We start from the raw sequence: 19,256 nt of genomic DNA, 5'->3' as shown, positions 1-19,256 counted from the left end.
AATTCACCTAGACCATTGACCTCGTTAGTGACTTCATTTGAGAGTTCCTCTACTTCCCACATGACATGACCTAGATGACGTGAAACTGACCTTGTTAATGACCTCAGTGCTGACCTCAGTTGAGAGTTCCCTTAAGGGACAGGACCCCACGAGCGTTGCTCCTTTCCTTTATGCTACAGTTAGGTAAATAGAATTAGGTAAATACACACATACAAGCACACACAGGAACACAAAAACATAAATACAGACACATGCACACATAGATACAGGCTTACAAACGCACACCCACACCCACATACGAACACACACACTTGGCTCAACAGTGCATTAGTACTGCTATCAGGCGCTAATTCAGTGATCTGAGTTCAAATCCTGCCCAGGGTTGAAAATTTCAGCATCGTTGCACTGGGGGGCAATGAGTTGTGTGTGTGTGTGTGTGTACGAGTGTGAGTGTTTGTGTGCGTAAGTTCCCAACGTGTGTGTTTGTGTTTATGTATGTGAATGCGTGATTCACCACTGTCTTCGATCACGTAGACTTGTGATCGATAGCTATTACGCTCCCGGATCAGAGCTCAGAATTCCTATGTAGCCCTATCTATGGGTAATGCTGACTTTACACCCCTGAGCAGGACTCGAACTCTGATCACTGAATTAATGGTCAAGACGCATGTATCTGTGGGTGTGTAAAACTATAAATGTCAACACAAAGTGTGACCGAAAAATTACGAAGATTTTGTCGGCTTCAATGAGATACGAGGACTATAGTAGAGATTAATGGTATCTAATGAAGATATTTTATTTCCTAGTAGTGCGACAACACCTCATTTTCCCTATACCTTGGCTTTAATTAAAATAGACACGAACTTAGTAAGCTCAACTTATACTCGAATGTACTCGTAGCTCAGACAGGGTAAACCCACCGAATTTTGCTCAGGATTGAATCTTGCCCAACAACTTGAACTATTGTATACAATATACGCACTATAGATTATATAATAGAGGCATATATGCATAAATAGTTTATCTGAACGAGGTAAAGATTTTCGAAACTGCTATGTTAATTTCTATTTAATTTTTAGATATCATTGAATTAAATTTTCATCGATTTTTACATATTATTTGCAAAACATTTTTATAAACAGAATAGCATGGGCAGAAATTAGCGCGTTAGTGAAGAAAATTGTCGCCCCGTTTGGAAAAAAAATGTGACAAATGGGTTGCATTCAATGTAGAAAGCGTATAGCAAATATTACAGTATAGCAAATACAAAGACAAACCTTTTCCTTACAATATAAGAAGTTTTTGTGCTGACCAGCCCCGCTCTTCGTAACGCCTTCGGTTGTGAAACACTTAGAAAAATGAAATATGTTTTATTATAATTATTATATATTTGTATATATACATGTATATATATATGTATATGCACAAGTATCACAAAACGCACGTGATTACACCGGTATGCTGAACACCACAAGGAAAAGAAAAATTCTTGGAATCCGAGCGCTTTCGTGATATTTTCACATCTTCAAGGATTATTGTATTCCTTGAATATGTGAAAATATCACGAAAGCGCTCGGATTCCAAGAATTTTTCTTTTCCCTGTGGTGTTCAGCACATAAATTATATATATATATATATATATATATATATATATATATATATATATATATATATATATATACCCCTGCTTCGGTTTAACGTCGTGAACTCCCCCTATAAGGAGACTAGGACGGTACCCCTTACAGAATACTTTGTAACGTGGAATTTTATGAATCATGTCCTTGGTCCAACTCGCTGGCGGCAGAGTTTGATCTGCCGTCGCCTCGACCTCCACCTCAAGTAGTGACGCTCAAATCCGCTCGGCCAGCAAAATTGCATTGTCTTTGGTGAGTTCGACAAAAGGAAATATTGATATTTGGTCCTGTTGGTATGAAATACAGTTGAAAACTTATTTCATAGAAAGAAACAACAAAAACATGTTTTTTTACATCAAATTTGAAAAGCATTTTCCCATTGAAATACAATATTTCCTTTTTTTCTTCTAAGCTCCATCTATATACTTTTTCAATCGATGAAATTCTTTATCATAAATATGCACAAATTTTCACGTAAATTATTATATACTAGTATATTTCTTATAATATTCTCTTTGAAAAACATACGATAATGAATTTGGTGTTAAAAAAGTACTTAATTCATTATCGTATGTTTTAGTTCTTCTAAGATGCAACTAGTAATCAACTGTTCATATCAAGGTTGTGTTTTATTTGTGTTGGCCGAGGTTGAAGTGCTTCCATATAAAATTGTGATAAGTCTGTTAATGTTTGAGCAGTTGTTTGTTCATTTCTATTCAATATAAGATACTTTGCCTTACTAACACGATTATTAGATACGTTGGACATTTCAATTCGACTTAAGCATTATTTCATTGGTGCTAACTTACATATCTTTGTTCAACAATTCTTTGTATGTTTGTAACAAAATTTCTTAATAGTTTTAAGGTAAAAATGTTTATAAAGATTAAATATCAATACATTTTTTGTTTAATAAAGTATGGTTTTAACAATTACGCACTTTATTGCATTCTGAATTAAGACAAGAAATTAACTAACATGGTAGTAAATGGCAGTAATACACGTGTCTATACAGTGGCTTCGGCTGACTCAGGGATATGCCTGGTGATGATACTATATCTTTCGTCACTATTTGCTGCTTAGTCTTCTGCTTTGCTGCTACATATATCTATGAAAAAAAGCATTAGAATTAGTTCCCTGGGAAAATATCTCGCGTGTCTCGTATCTGTTAGAGACATTGGAAAATAATGTATCTGATAATTCTAGTGTTGAATGTGTCATTAAAGTAGATAGAAGTATTTTTATTATACACATATTGGTGTCTGCAAAAATTAAAATAGATGGTAGTATAGTCGAATTTTAAGTAGACAGTGGTGCAAATAAAACTTTATTTCTGTGAGGTGATACAGTGCAAGAGGTATGAATATCCTCCACTGTAAAAACTTTGGATAAATGTAGACTAACTGAGAAATTATAAGAATAATAAGAAACATTCTGTAGAATTTGTTGCTGTGAAAGAGAATCTATAAACCTATTCTTGTTAAAAGTGCATCTGGACAAATGGGTATGATAACTATAAATTATGAAAATATTTGTGATATAAATTATGCTATTTCTATTCACCCCGATGTTTTTGATGATGAATTAGGCGCTCTCCCAAGTAGCCTCTAACTATTGATAAAGCAGCGCAACCTGTAATGATAACTTCATGCAGGATACCAATTAATCAATGGAGTAAAATGGAGATCATTGTTGACAAAATAGCTAGGGATAAAATTGTATGTGAAGTTTATCAACCCATTGATTGGAGTCAACAGGATGGTGACTGCAACTAAGGTAAGTAGGAACATTCGAGAATATATCCACCCTCAGGTATCGAATAAAACATTTAAAAGAGAATTACACCCAATGCCTGTAATAAATGACATAATACCTAGATTATCCAAGGCTTTTTTGAGTTTTATTTGAAAAATGTGCACTGGCAGTGTGTACTCGGTGAAGTGTCAATTTTATTAACAAGATGTACGAATAAACGGAAACGTGATGCATTCCCGGCAGTCACCCGCTGATGTACATTATTTTGGTAGCACATGGAGTATCAAGGGGAGGACCCCCAACCCCTTGGAAGCAGAGCGCCGCAGGCCTAGCCCCTACGGCAAAGCCATGGCAGCATTTTTTTTTTTTTTTTTTTTTTTTGTCTTAAAGTAAATAAAGAAATAAAAAATTCCATATATTTCTTAGTTTTAACAGGGATTTCTCAGGGAAGATGGCTCCCGGCAGTCATTCACTCATGTACGGTGTATATATAGTATGTGTGTGTGTGTGTGTGTGATTCACCTTGGTCTTTGGATCACGTGTTGGACTCGTGATCGACAGCTATTTCCCTCCCGGAAGAGAGCTCAGAGCTCGTATGACCGATCTATGGGTAATGCTATGACCTTACACGCACACACACACACCCAACTCCCCTCCCACGAGAGTCGGAGTAACGACTTGAAGCGGAGCGATACTGAAATAATTTCAACCCTGGGCAGGATTCGTACCAGGTACCACCGGCACCACCGTACTGGCAGTCTAGTACTCAACCAACCGCGCGCTTGTGTGTGTGTGTATGTATGGATGCATGTGTGTGTGTGTGTGTGTGTGTGTATGGATGTATGTGTGTGTGTGTGTGTGTGTGTGTATGTGTGGGTGTGGGGGGTGTAAGGGAAAGATAGATATGTACTGTAGATAGAGAGTTTGAGAGAGGTAGAGAAAGATAGGGAGGGAGGGAGAGAGATTTAGGAGAGAGACAGAGATAGACAGATAGATGGAGAGAGATAGAGATAGACAGATAGATGGAGAGAGAGGGGGGGGGAGTGAGTGGGAGTATCATCCAGAGCAGGAGGAAGGGGTGAAACACACGGAATCGACGGACGGGCGCACTGACGACTGACTGGCAGGACGAGTGGGGTTAACTCGACCCGAATGAAATCCCCTGGCGTCAGCCACAAGGCGACGATTAAGGGCGAAATGGTCCTCCACATCTGTCGTGCTACACCTACCACCACAGGAAAACCATTCAAGTAACTACTAGGTTAACCTAACCTAGTCTGGCCTGACTTAGACTCATTTAACTTGACCTAACATGACCATACAGTCTCCTACCCAAACTCGCTCTTGTGAATAACGTCACCCCCATCTCCGCTCCCCACCACTACCTGAAGAGCAATCTAAGGAATGGGTGGGTTCCTGGTCACAGGGCTGTACTTTCCATCTCACCAGACCTGGGGAACGCTTTCTCCCATTAGATCTAGAGTAGATTTTTACCTTGTCTTCTGGTTAAGGTAGGCCTATGGGCTCATCTACAAAATGTACCGTTCGCTTCCGTAAGCAGAGTCAATGAAGTTGGTCGAAATGTTTCAAGTGGGAGTAAGGTGTCGAGGGGCTGCCCGAGGGAGTACGGCCCCGTGACCGCCTGACGACCCAAATTGGGTTTTATTCAGCTGAGGGGAGGCAGGAGGCGCGGGGAGTCCGTAGTAGGAGTCAGGAGAGGCAAGACCTTGCATGTGTAAATGTTGTGTGGAGTCCTAAGGGGTCTGGAGAGGCAAACAGTGCCGGTTCTAAGCCTCTTTGACAGATATGATCAAGTTGTGCCCTGCGCGGAAGTAAGCCCAGGCTTTGAGCAGAGAACAATGTGACGGACCTCGTTTAAACTGTTGAGAAGACAATAAAAATGTAGGCCTCACAATCCGGGGGATTTATCAGTGAAGACTGTCCTACTACACGAGAATAAAACATAGAGTTCAAGCTTTTGTAGCGTTAAGGTGGCGTCAGTCAGCTAACAGCTTTAATTGACAGTCGCGTTTACACTTTGGGTTTCTTTGTTGTGTTCATCCATTGTGTCGTGTCGGCAGGATCTTGACTAGGCCGCGCCTTCAGAAGAATTTTTTGCAAGATTTGAGGCAGTCCCAGAGACCTCCACTTTGCGTGGGCGGCGACTCCTGATCTTCGGGATCGCTTGTGGAGTCGATGGAGACTGTTTTCGGCCGAGGAAGCTGCCTGGCCTCGGCGGCCGTGAAGGACCCAAGGAAGACGATCGTGTCTCTTTCGGAGGGTTCTCGCGCCTCCGTAGTCTCTTGGGAGACCTTGTGTTCCAGCTCTTGGAGTCCTATTCCCCCTTCGAGCTCTCCTGGAGACGTCTGCTCCGCCTGCAATAAAGTTCTGTCCGTAGCAGTCGTATGCTCTTGGACGTTCTCCCGGCTCCTTGCCTCGCTTTCCTCGGTCACTGTCTCTTCTGGTTCCTTGGGACCCGGCTCTGTCGTCGTTCTTCGGTCCTCTGTTGGAAATATCTGTACTTCATCTGCAAACCTTACTTTTTTTCTCGCGGGTGCCCTGCCGCTGTTTGCATCCTCTTGAAGATCTTTCCTTTTTCCTATATTCGGGCTTTCCTCTCTTCCTTGAGTTGGGTCGCCCTCCTCTTCTTGAAGAGCTTTATTAATTTCATCTAAATACTTCTTAAAAGCTCTACTCCCGTGGCGGTATCTCTTCCTTGTAACCACGGGTTCAAATTTCTCATTTGTATTTCTCTTCCTTTTATTATTACAACCATTGTTCCTTTTTATCTCCTCAGGAATCCAGGTTTCGTCAGAATCGCTGGCGGAATCAGAAGACATGATGGCCGAAACTTCCCCCAACGAGGCCAAGATGGCGCTCGACCGATGATGACGTCATTTGTTGAGAGATGGTCTACACAGATATCAAATTGGGTCTTGCACCAATTTTGTTGGGTCGCTCGGTGCTAACTTGGTGTCTAAGGTTACTTATGGTTATGTAAAGTTAGGTTAGGTCAGGCCAGGTCAGGTTAGAATGGGAAGGTTGTGTGGTTAAGTTAGGTTGAGATGAGTCTTTGAAGATGGTCGCGTCATTATGAAAAAAAAAAAAAATCCCTGCATGATCGTTTTCTTGATTTCGTCTTACATTGACACGCGAGTTAAAAAAAAATAAAAATCTGACGTCAGCCAGAATTGAAGTAGTAGAAGTACCGTTACGTGATACGCGGGGGGGGGGAGTTCCATGGGAATAAATAGAATCGCCTGGCGACACCCGGGGGTAAAAGGAGAAGTGCCACCAAGTACGGAAGGGGTTCACATGAGTATGGTGTGTGTGTGTGTGTGTGCGTGAGAGAGGGAGAGAGAGAGAGAGAGAAATAGAGAGAGAGAGGGGGGGAGGGAGAGAGAGAATGGTTGACATTTGATGGGGATGCAAGGCGATCTATCTTTTAGGTTTTCACACCCGAACGTACCCCTGTGTGTGTGCGTGTGTGTGTGTGTGTGTGTGTGTGTGTGTGTGTGTGTGTGTGTGTGTTCATCTGATTTTCAGATTACTGTGAATAGTCCTAAGCTGCATAGTCTTCGCAGTAACATGGTATACAAAGTGCAAAGGGGAATGACAAAGTAGCAGAAAGAGGAAAGCGAATGTTTGACAAAGACGAAGAAGAATTGGGAGCTGGAGATTGAGAGTAGGGAGGGCTTGCTAAATAAGGAAAAGGTTTATTTAATAAGTATGAGTGAAAAAAAGGGAATGGGAGTGTAGTAAAGACAAAGAAGGGGGAGTGTATAGCAAGCTAAAGAATGTGAATAATTGAAAAAAAAATAAAGGAAGAGGGTTATAGAGATGAGGATGAAAGGAATATAGAGGAAACGGTGGTAATTGAGAAATAGACAAGAGGTGAAGAATATAAAGATATGGGGGAAATAATATAAAGAAGGACAGAAGAGATTATAGGGAGAAAGTATAAAACGGGGCTTCAAGGAGCAATGGAAACAAGGAATATGGAAACTTGAGAAGGAGAGGGTGGAGGAGGGGGAGGGGAGAACTGCGGAACACTGCGGAAACTACTGGATCCTTCTCCTTTAATAAGGAATCCCAGGCCCTCCACTCGCATCACTATGCCTGTACCCGCGTCACCACCTTTCAACACCCTTCCTGGTGACCCACAGGTGCGCATGCGCGAGTACCATGTTTATATTGTATTTACCAAGTGCAAGGGGTTGGAGATATGCTTATGAGGTCCTATCTCTTTGACTCTACTTATCAAACTTTGGTTTAAATTCAGTTATGTTGTTGACTGGTTTCATTAAACTAATTCCATAAATTTGCGCATAGTTTTTTTTGTTTTGTTAATCTTTCATCCCATAACAGTGCATCCATTTTGTCACTTTTTTTTTCGTTACCTACCCCGTCTGGGGTATTGGCTGCTTGTTATTGTGGCAAAGTAACATGCAGTCGATACTTTAGGGTCTATATGGGGCGCCCCTACGGACCAGAGCCACACATCATTTTGTCTATGATAGAAGAAATTCTGTTCATAGAGAAATGATGACACTTTTATACTACGACTGTCCCTCCGTTATGCTGCCCCCCAACCCCTTGTTGCTGTCCTGTACCATTTCTCTGAGTATTCTCTTTCTGATTGGGGGAATTCCCTGTGGTGGGGGAAAAGAATACTGCCACCAAGTTTTCCCACTTGGATCGTAAGAGGCGAGAAGAAAGGGACGGGGAGAGGGACTAGGCATCCTTCTCCCTGTAGCCCCAAGGGGCAACTTCCTAAATTGAAAAGAAAAGGCATAAGGGGTGCTGGCGGGCCTCGGGCCAGCACCCTAAGGTTTGGGTCTTTTAATGTGCGTGGATGTGGTACAGATGAGAGTAAAAGGGAAGAGATAGGTAGTATGTTTGTGAGAAGAAAGTTGGATGTGTTGGCTTTGAGTGAAACTAAGTTGAAAGGGAAGGGTGAGTGTATGTTTGGGAGTGTAAGTGGGAGGTTATCAGGAGTGAAGAGAGGGCGAGGGAGGGAAGGGGTGGCTATTCTAGTAAGTGAGGAGATAGGTAAAGGGGTAGTGGAGTGGAAAGAGGTTTCCTCAAGGATAATGTGGATGAAGGTGAAACTGGGAAAGGAGATGTGGGTCTTTGTAAGTGCATATGGGCCGGGCAGTGAGAAGAGCGTGGAAGAAAGGGAGGCCTTTTGGATAGATTTAAATGAGTGCATAGAGGGTTTAGGAAGAAATGTCAATGTAATAGTACTGGGAGACCTTAATGCTAGAGTGGGAAATGGTCCAATCGATGGAGTGGTTGGGAAGTGTGGAGTTCCAGGAAAGAATCGTAGTGGAGAGTTGATGGTGGAAATGTGTCTAGAAAGAGAGTTGATGATAGCAAATACAGTGTTTCGGAAGAAAGTCAAGCATAAGTACACATGGGAAAGGGTGGTGGAGGGAAGGGTGGTAGATAGAGCTTTAATGGATTATGTAGTGGTAAATAGGATTATGATAGGAAGAGTTAAGGATGTACATGTGCTAAGGGGAGAGGGTGGGGGAATATCAGATCATTTTTTGGTGGAAGGTAAGTTGAGAGTGGAGGATAGATGGAGAAGGAGGAAAGGGACAAAAGGTAGGGAGGTTCTTAGAGTGAACTCCTTGAATGAAAAGGAAAAGGAGAAGGAGTACGAAAAGAAGCTGAAGGAGGAGTGGGAGGGAGTAAAGGATAGAGCAGAGATGGGTGTGGAGGAGGAATGGGGATGGTTCAAGGAGGGAGTCTTAAAGTGTGCAAGGATGGTGTGCGGAACAAGAAGGACAGGGGGAAATAGAAGAAAGGGTAGTGAATGGTGGGATGAGGAAACAAAGAAGGTTGTAGAAGAGAAGAAGCGAGCATTCACAGATTGGTTACAAAAGAGGACAGGGGAGTCATATGAGACGTACAAAGAAAAGAAAAGAGAAGTAAAGCAAAAGGTAAAGGAGGCAAAGAGGAGAGCAGATGTGAAATGGGGTAGGAGTATGACAGAAAATTTTGAAAGTAATAAAAAGATGTTTTGGAAAGAAATTAAGAGAGGAAGAGGAGGCGAATCAAGTAGGGAAGAAAAGGTAAAAGGTACAGATGGAGAGTTGATAATGGAAGAGATGGCAGTGAGGGGAAGATGGGCAGAATATTTTAGGGAGTTGCTGAATGTGAAGGAGGATAGGGAAGGAAAGATAGCTGCAGTGGGAAATACGAAGAAAATGAGAGTGATGAGTGAGGAGAATGGAGGAGAAATAAGGAAGGATGAGGTGAAGGCAGTTGTAAAGATGATGAAAGCAGGTAAGGCACCTGGTCTGGATGGATGTCATGCAGAATGTCTGAAAAAGGGAGGTTCAGTGATGGTGGACTGGTTGGTGAGATTATTTAATGTTTGCTGGAGAGAGGGTAGAGTACCGGAGGACTGGAGTAGTGCCTGTATAGTTCCTCTTTACAAGGGAAAAGGGGACAAGTGTGAATGTAGTAATTTCAGAGGGATTAGCCTGTTGAGTGTAGTAGGGAAGGCTTATGGGAGAATCTTAATTGAGAGGATTAGGAGAGGAACAGAAGGAGTAATTGGTGAAGAACAGTGTGGTTTTAGGACGGGTAGAGGTTGTGTAGATCAGATCTTTGTGGTAAGACAGATATGTGAGAAAGCTATAGGAAAGGGGAAGGATGTTTTTTGGGCTTTTATGGATCTGGAAAAGGCTTATGATAGGGTAGACAGAAAGGCACTGTGGGAGGTTATGCAGATTTATGGGATAGGAGGAAAGCTTTTGGGAGCTGTCAAGAGTTTTTATGTGAGTAGTAGAGCATGTGTTAGGATTGGAAATGGAGAGAGTGAGTGGTTTGAAGTAAAGGTGGGACTTCGTCAAGGATGCGTTATGTCGCCCTGGCTGTTCAACTTATACATGGATGGGGTGGTGCGAGAGGTGAATGCTAGGGTAGTGAGTCAGGGATTGGAGATGGTTAAAGAAAATGGAGAAAAGTGGGAGGTGAGCCAGCTGTTGTTTGCGGACGACACTGCGCTTGTGGCAGGGTCAGAGGAGGGATTGAGGAAGCTGGTGGCAGAGTTTGGGAGAGTATGTGATAGAAGAAAACTAAAGATAAATGTGGGTAAAAGTAAGGTGATGAGATGTACAAGGGGTGAAAGTGGCAGTAGACTGGAAGTGAGCATTAAGGGAGAGCGACTGGAGGAAGTGGATAGTTTTAGATACTTGGGTGCAAGTGTAGCAGGAAAAGGTGGAGTGAAGGTGGAGGTAGAATGTAGATTGAGAGAAGCGAGTAAATGCCTTGGTGGTTTAAAGAGTGTAATGAGAAATAGACATTTGGGAATGGATGCGAAGAGGAGACTGTATGAAGGAGTGATTGTGCCAACAGCACTGTATGGGGCAGAAACGTGGAACATAAGAGAAGAAGAGAGAAGGAGTTTGAATGTGTTTGAGATGAGGTGTCTGAGAAGTATGGTGGGGGTTACTAGGCTAGATAGAGTGAGAAATGAGGAGGTGAGGAGGAGAACAGGGGTGAAAAAGGATTTGGGAGAGAGGGTTGATGAAAGAATATTAGGATGGTTTGGACACATGGAAAGAATGAGTGAAGAAAGACTAGTAAAAGAGGTATGGAAGGCAGATGTGGTGGGTGTGAACTTGTGGGGACGTCCTTGGATGTGGTGGATGGATGGGGTGATGGGGGCTTTGGGGAAGAGGGGAATGTCTGTTGAGGAAGGAAGGGAGAGGACGGAAGACAGAGGTGAGTGGAGAATGGTTGTATATGGATGATGTTGTGATTGCATGAGGAGGAATGGGCCGGGGGTGGGGGGTGGGGTAGTATGTGTGAGTAAATTTTGACGCAGCCCGAAGGGATTTCTCCCCGTCCTCTCCTTATATGCAAAGGGGGACGGAGAGGGGGGGTCGCCGATTAAATGAAGCGGCCTTGCTGTGGATGTACTGTGTCTTGCGACACTGCTTCTGACCCAGGGCGGTGGGCGGGGTGCAGGGATGACCCGTCATCCAGGAGGTGCTCAGATGAGAGGAAGGGTGGGAGGGGTGTGGAGTGTATTTGGGGGTGAAATGGGTGGGAGTGTTTTTATGCCTTCCCCTTTTTGGCTACCTCCCTTGGAAGGGGGAAAAAGCCTTGGTATATGTATGTATGTATGTATCTCTGATCTAAATTTCATTATGTCACGTCTCTCTTCGCTCTTCAAATGTGGGAAGACACAGTTTTCTTAGTTTTCCCTCATACTTTGTGTAGACTTGGAATCATTTTGGTTTTGGCCCATTCTATTCTACTATTTACTACTAGGCTACTACTACCACAACAACTACTACTACTACCACTACTATTACTACTAGTACTACAGCTACTGCTAATTATAATAATAAAAATAATAATGTTAATAATAGTAATAATAATAATAATGATGATGATGATGATGATGATGATGGTAACAATAATAATAGTGGTAATAATAATTATAACAATAGCAATGATAAAAATGATAATAATAATACAACGGCTTTTTCCCCTTACAAGGGAGGTAGCCAAAGGCATAGATCCACTCCCACCCATTTCATCCCCACATACAATAACAACAATAATAATAGTAATAATGCTAATATTAATGGCGATGATAATAACAGTAGTAATACCGATGATGATAATATTACTATTATTACTAGAATTATTATTATTATTGTCATTATCATCATTATTATTATCATTATTATCATCATTATATCATTATTATTATCATTATTATTATTATTATTATTATTATTATTATTATTATCATTATTATTATTATTATTATTATTATTATTATTATCATTATTATTATTATTATTATTACTACAATTATCAGTACCGGGTATTATAATTATAATTGTTATCATTATCATAATTATGACTATTATAAGAGAAGAAGATAGGAGTTTAAATGTGTTTGAGATGAGGTGTCTGAGAAGTATGATGGGGGTTACTAGGCTGTATAGAGTGAGAAATGAGGAGCGTAAGGAGGAGAACGGGTGGTTTAGGGAGTTGGGAGATAGGGTTGATGAAAGAGTATTAGGATGGTTTGGACACATGGAAAGAATGAGTGAAGAAAGACTAGTAAAAGAGGTGTGGAAGGCAGATGTGGAGGGAGTGAACATGAGTGGGCGTCCTAGGATGAGATTGATGGATGGGGTGAAGGGGGGCTTTGGGGAAGAGGGGAATGTCTGTTGAAGAAGGACGGGAGAGGACAGAAGACAGGGGTGAATGGAGAATGCTTGTATATGGATGATGTTGTGATGCATGAGGTGGAATGAGATGGTGGGTGAGGTAGTATGTGTGAGAAAAAAATTTACGCACCCCGAAGGGATTTCTCCCCGCCTCCTCCTTTTCTGCATGGGGGGACGGAGAGGTGGGGGGGTCGTCGATTTAATGAATCTGCCTTGCTGTGGATGTGTTGTGTCTTGAGACACTGCCTCTGACCTAGGGCAGTGGACAATGTGCAAGGATGACCCGTCATCCAGAAGGTGCTAAGACAAGAGGGAAGGTGGAGGGTGGAGGGGGGTGGAGTGTATTTAAGGATGGAATGGGTGGGAATGGTTTTATGTTTTTTTCTTTTCGATTACCTCCCTTCTGAGGGGGAAAAAGCCTTGGTATATGTATGACTATTATCATTATTATCATTGTTATTATTACTATAATTATCAGTGCAGGGTATTATAATTATTATGATTGTTATCATTATCATAATTTTAACTATTATTATTATTATTATTATTATTATTATTATTATTATTATTATTATTATTATTATTATTATTATTACTATTGTTATTATCATTATCATCAGTATTATTATTATTATTATTATTATTATTATTATTATTATGTATTGCTGGAGTCGAGGGGGATATTATTACGAGAAAAAATATATACATATGAGAGAGTTGTCAATAACCACTTTGGTGTTTTCTTCCCTTTTATGAACATGCATGACTTCCAAAACAATATTGAGGCTACGCGAGAATTAAGATATAGTTTATTCTATACTTAAAATTTTATCAATACTTAGACTTAATGGCCCAAAGTTAATACTCTTTTCGGAGGGCACAGTTGGACACCTTACTTTGACTAATCATCTGGGGGTTCCTTATTTCCCGACAACGAAAACTCACATTTATATAATGTATGTACAGGACAGTGACAGTCACTAAGCACAATATTTATTTTTTTCTAACCACAAGTCTATCTATCCCCGAGGGGTTTACATAGGACTTAAAACTACAATTCTGTTTCAATACCCAGACAAAACAGAGGACAGTTTAATGGATGCGAGGGCGACTGACGTTTAATAAATAAAAGAAAGTGTTCAATTAACGGCAGTTCTCCAGGAAGGATCCTCCACACAGTTATTGGGTCAGATCGAAATAAACAAACATACATCGCTTATAGATCTAAGGCTCCTATTATTTCTAAATACAATATTGGTGCTCTAAGATAATTCACTTCTAGACAAAGAAAATGAAAAGGTTAGCGTAGATTGGCCAAAGGTTCAACTATAATATTTCACCAGACTATTGGTGGGCAACTGGCGGTCATACTGTGTTCCTTAGGGATTTGGTTTCTAATTACACTGTTCTAGCTAACGCCATAGTACCGGTTTTAGGTGGGGTTTGGAAATGTACTACACCAAACATGGTACACCTCACCAAAGGAATTGAACGATACCCCGTGTAAGTATATGTGTGGTGAGTACTGACTCAGTTTAATAGACTCACGGGACAATATTTACGGAGCTCAAAGATCGATCTATGGGTAATGCTATAATCTCACGCACACATAAACTTGTTCGTGTGTGTGTGTGTGTGTGTGTGTTTGTTACCTTTATGTGGTGAAATTTCTCTCGGGCGTCCTATCCAGTAATTTTAAATAATATAAATAAACATGGAAAATATGGGCATTACACACGTATTATCTAGTGTATATGACAGGTAGTTAAAAAGCCTACTCTGTTTTCCACTTAAACAGGGACGACATAAATTGGATACGTCAAGATGTGTTCTAGAATTTAATTTGAGTGCAACCCTAGTTTTTACATCTAGGAAATAGGATATTCTGTTAAACAGTTTTACTCTGGCATTAACCTTAGTGGTTATTTTATTTTATATTGTGGCATAATTCTTGTTTTGGTCAAATTCCACCCCTTCATAGTTAACACAATTTTTGGGTGTGACATTTATTCTATTGTAGGTAACATGCAAATTTGAGCATTGTTTTAACACATAGCTTGTTCAGCGGCGGAGCCAGGAATTTTTAGTTGGGGGAGGCTAAGGGGGGGCTGAACAATTTTTGGGGTTGCTCATAGTACTATAATTTCCGCGTTAGTGGCAATCCGAAAGGCGTAGTCCAAGGTCCGGCATGGGGTCAAAGAGGCCGGCCTAGGGTCCTTGGTGGGGTCCAGGGGCACCTCCCTGACGGGAGCTCTGCTAAGATTTTTTGTTGGGGGCTGAGGAGGGACTCGACATGTTGACGAGTAGGTGGTCTCAGAAAATAAATTAAGATGATGATCATTCACGAACATCTGAACATGGGAGGCATACCATGCTGTTTTGATCTCGGTAAAAAAAAAAGTGTATTTTCTAACCTCACTTATCTATTGTTCGAGTGAGGTATATCGAGTTTCCAAACCCACTGCTGGAGGTCTATTATTATCACTTCACCGAGCTGCTATTCCACTTAGATTGCAAAAAATTACACGGTACTTTGGGCAGGATTGTAATCAAAACCCCCTCTACATGCTCTGCATGCTGTGACTAGGGTTTCTTGAGCTGAATATGTCTATGGATGGGGTATTATTGTCTGCCAATCATCAAATTGTGTAATTATGTAAGGAAGAAAATCAAGTGTATATTTTTACCAAGACTAATTCATCATGCAGTACATGCCATAGGAAATCCAGGGCCAATGTGGAAATTCAAAAGCTTCTTACATAGTATTGTGGGCCCTGGCATCTAATCACCCTTTTAGCCCATGTAGCATATACGTCTGTGTAAATTGCTTCATGAAACATTACTTGAAGTAGGCTATATTTCTTTAATTGTCTAATAAACAAAATTTAAATGAAAAAACAAAAAGGTTTTACGGTTTGTAAAACATTTATATGAATGAAATTGAAATTCATATATAGCTGAACGAACACTTTTGAAACATAAGCACTTCCCAAGAAACTTTTTACATATTTCGATAACAAAAATGTAATCCTCTTGCTAAACTTAATTGCAAGTTGTTCCTTAAGAATAGTTTAAAAAACAGATATAAAGATATGTTTTCTTCATTCAGTGTCCTTCATATGAAAAAGCCAGTAAATCCTTGATGTTTTGACATTTCATGGATTTCAACCATAAACAGATAGTTAAAAAAAAGAGAAACTCACGATGATATATCTCAGGAAATACATCGTTCCACCTACTTTAAAATGATAAGCCTATTCCTATGGTTGGCAGCAAATGCATCGATGATCATATCCCTGTCTAACATCTTTGCTCTTTGGGAATTGATTACTGGTACGTTTGTCACCGCTACTGTTACGCAAGTAGGTGTTGCATTAGGCACGAAAAGCTTCTTTCACATGATGCTAAGTTAACTGGAAGAGTAACACTAATACGCACTAGCTTATACAAATCTATGAATGTATCTTTGTACGGTTGGAACATGATGGCAAGTTGCATAGGTGTGTCCACTTCCATTCCTTCTTAGTTGGTGCAGCTCTATGGATAGATCTTTGTCCTCCACCCCGTAATTTGCAGCCATTCCTGATAGCTTTTCCTTATTCAAAAAGGTTGGATGATTGGGGTTGAGGGCAGATACTCCAATAAGTACCTGACATGTATCTTCTTCTCAACTCACAGAGAAACTTGTCTACCACGGAGTAGTAAATCCGTCTCTTGGTAACATCGGAGTCATTCGAATCATCATCTTGTCCTATGCCGGATGTTATGACAAACTCATCCAAGTTGTCTGCAAATCCCTACAGTCTGGCACAATTCTTCAGCATGATTTCGTAGTTGCTTCCAGCTCTCTTCGTTTCTCATCTCTGTGAGACTAGACATCACCGCTTCAACCAAATCAACTGCTGAGGCAAGCTGGAGATCGGGGGACTGGAGTTAATCTGACAAGGTTTTCGTCAAATGCAGCAAACTCTCCATGAACACCAGGTTCGTCACAAAATGGGCAGTGAGTGACCTTGCTCCACTGGCCCTGTCTACATTTTTCCCTTCCATTAGATTTTTAGGGTTGCAACGATGGCAGGCAAGGCCCTCTTAACAGCTTGGCAGGCTGAGTGTTGACATGCCATCTGGTGTCCGATAACCGTTTGAGTTCTATATGCGGTCATTCTAGGTTCAGCACCTTTTGGAATTTTTCTAAGAAATTCCTGATACACCACCGACGAGGAGAAAAAGTTGTATAGTGATTGGATTGTGACGAAAAACTCAGATTGACCTTATATTGTCTATACAGTCAACTTAAACGAGGTTTAGCCTATGAGCATAGCACTGGATATATACAGCCTGTGAAACATCTCTTCTGAATCTTTCTTGGACACCATTGGTGCAACCCGACATAACTGCCGCTCCATCATAGCACTGACCGACACAGGTACTGTGGTCACTTTTACATTTGGCTAAAGTTTCTTTTATCTTCTGGAGTAACGATTCTGCATCAAGGCCTTCAGCCGGTGTGAAATCCAAGAATTCTTCATGAAGCTCCTGATCATGGAGATAACTCACAACAATAGAGATCTGATCCTTCTTCGCTATATCCTTCATTGCGTCCACCATGATGGTAAAGTGCTCTGCTTGTTTCACCTCATCACTTATCTCCTTTCTGATCATACTTGCCATTATTTCAGATCATTCATTCTGTAATCAGAATGGGGAGGGGGTTAATGGTAGGGCTAGCGCTGATGGCTGACAAATTTTTAGCCCTGGCCATTAAAAATTCCACTTAATAAAATTATTTTAATGAGTGTTTTAAATTTTCAATTTGCTCATTTAAGTTGGGGGGCTGTCCGGAAATAGATTCAATTTGGAAGTAGGTAGAAACAACTTTGCCAACCGTGTAGTTAATGAATGGAATAAACTTCCTGCACAGGTAGTGCAATGTAGTTCAGTTAGAAGCTTTAAGAATCATTTAGATAAATACCTAAGTAAGATGCTGTAATGATTATAATTTATCTTATATTATTTGTTTTTGTTTTGTTATCGTTTGTCTGTCTGATTTTCAATTATTATTAGTTATATGTCAATTTATTATTTACTATTTACCTGTTTGTTTATTATTTAACTATACCTATGCATTTATTTATGTATTTTATTTGTTATATACATTATTATAGTTTTTATTTATTATTTTATTATTAATATTATTATTATTATTATTTTTTTTTTTTGTGCATCCGACCTAGATATGGATCAAAAGGTCTCCTGTCGGCATGCTCCGCCTTTGTAAAGCCCCCCCAAGTCCCCCCTTGGCGCCGCCACTGAGCTTGTTCCGAATAAAACGGGCTTAATTTTACCTAAGTGGAGACATCACTTGTTGTCAACAAGCCACTGACCAACAGATTCAAGTTCAGAAGTAACTACAATTTCAATTATGTTAACATTTTTGTGTGAATATAGCAGTGATGAATCATGTCGTTCACATATGTTCACATATGTTCATGTCGTTCACATATGTGAGAAATAACAGAGGTCCCAAGATGGAGCCCTGAGGGACACCACATGCGTTTAATCAATCGGATATTGCAGAGTTGACATCAACAACCTGTTTCCTAGAGCACAAGTACGAGGAAAACCCTTTAACACGAACATGTGTTAAGAAGAAGTTCGTCCAAAACAGACATTCCAGAGCGGAAATCAAACTACCTGGGCAATAAGATATTATTGTTGTTTAGGTGTATCTTCGACAATATGAAATAAGCTTCTCTATAATAATCTTTGAACAACCTGATATAAGGCCAATGGGTCTGTAGTTCAGAGGGTCATGTCTAGTGTTTTGTGGTAGCTGTAATTTTCAGGATTCCATGGTGATCCTCCCTCGATCGTGCATGGCGCTACCTAACGCTAAATTATAAAATATTGAAATATATTACTTCAGTTTCCAATGCCAGCGAAATCGTAATTATTTGATTTGTACTGCATGTAGAGTTTGTTATAAACTAGTAAACTTTCAGACATGCGTTATCATTCGAGTATATGAAAATAACAGGGATTATTATCGGATATTTTCCCAAGAACAGTCTAATATTAATTGTTTATTTACAGTATTGTAAAAACTTAGTCGCCTGTCATTTTCAACATTACTTTTAGATTTTCTCTAGTAGATGCAGTGCACGGAACGTTTCTGTTGACCAAAACAACACCGGTGTGAAAGCATATTTGAATTTGTCAGATGACATATCATAAACAAATGAGTTATCATGGATGATGCACCACCATTTAGAGATGCTTCAGACGTAAGGACAAATTATGTTTATAAAGAGTAGATTTAATTGTAATAAGAGGCTATGTTTATATATTTTGATATGATGCAATACTCAGGCGATTGAAAAAGTGTACTTGAGTTTTAGAAATATTCGTTAGAAAGTCCCAGTTAGAAACAATTTTTACTAACTATACAGGGTTATTTCAGTATTGTGTTGATTCTTGCATCACTTGTAATAATATGAGATCGGTTCTACTCCAATACCCTGCAATTCCACTCTTTTTGTTTCTCCTTTGGCTTTGAAAGATCTATTTTTTCTATTGAATGTTCACATTAAGCAAGGTTAGGAGCTGTTGGGGACCATAATTATCAAGTTAAATATCTGTGCTTGTATTATTCTGAAAC

General features: G+C 40.3%; 1 protein-coding gene across 1 annotated transcript in view; it reads left to right on the top strand.

The window, feature by feature from the left end:
- The first annotated feature begins 18,746 nt into the window (after positions 1-18,746).
- The window catches only part of LOC143040261 (uncharacterized), a 49,078-nt gene continuing 48,568 nt past the window's right edge, over positions 18,747-19,256 (top strand). The window contains exon 1 of the mRNA XM_076211028.1: positions 18,747-18,882. Within this exon, the coding sequence (XP_076067143.1) occupies positions 18,847-18,882 (36 nt within the window). The 5' untranslated portion in view covers positions 18,747-18,846. The remainder of the gene's footprint in view (positions 18,883-19,256) is intronic.

This window comes from Oratosquilla oratoria, chromosome 28 (genome assembly GCF_046742065.1).
Source record: "Oratosquilla oratoria isolate Oo_2021 chromosome 28, ASM4674206v1, whole genome shotgun sequence".
Taxonomy (NCBI): Eukaryota; Metazoa; Arthropoda; class Malacostraca; order Stomatopoda; family Squillidae; genus Oratosquilla; species Oratosquilla oratoria.
The sequence above is the reverse complement of the archived record's forward strand: the minus strand, read 5'-3'. Positions and strand labels throughout refer to the sequence as shown.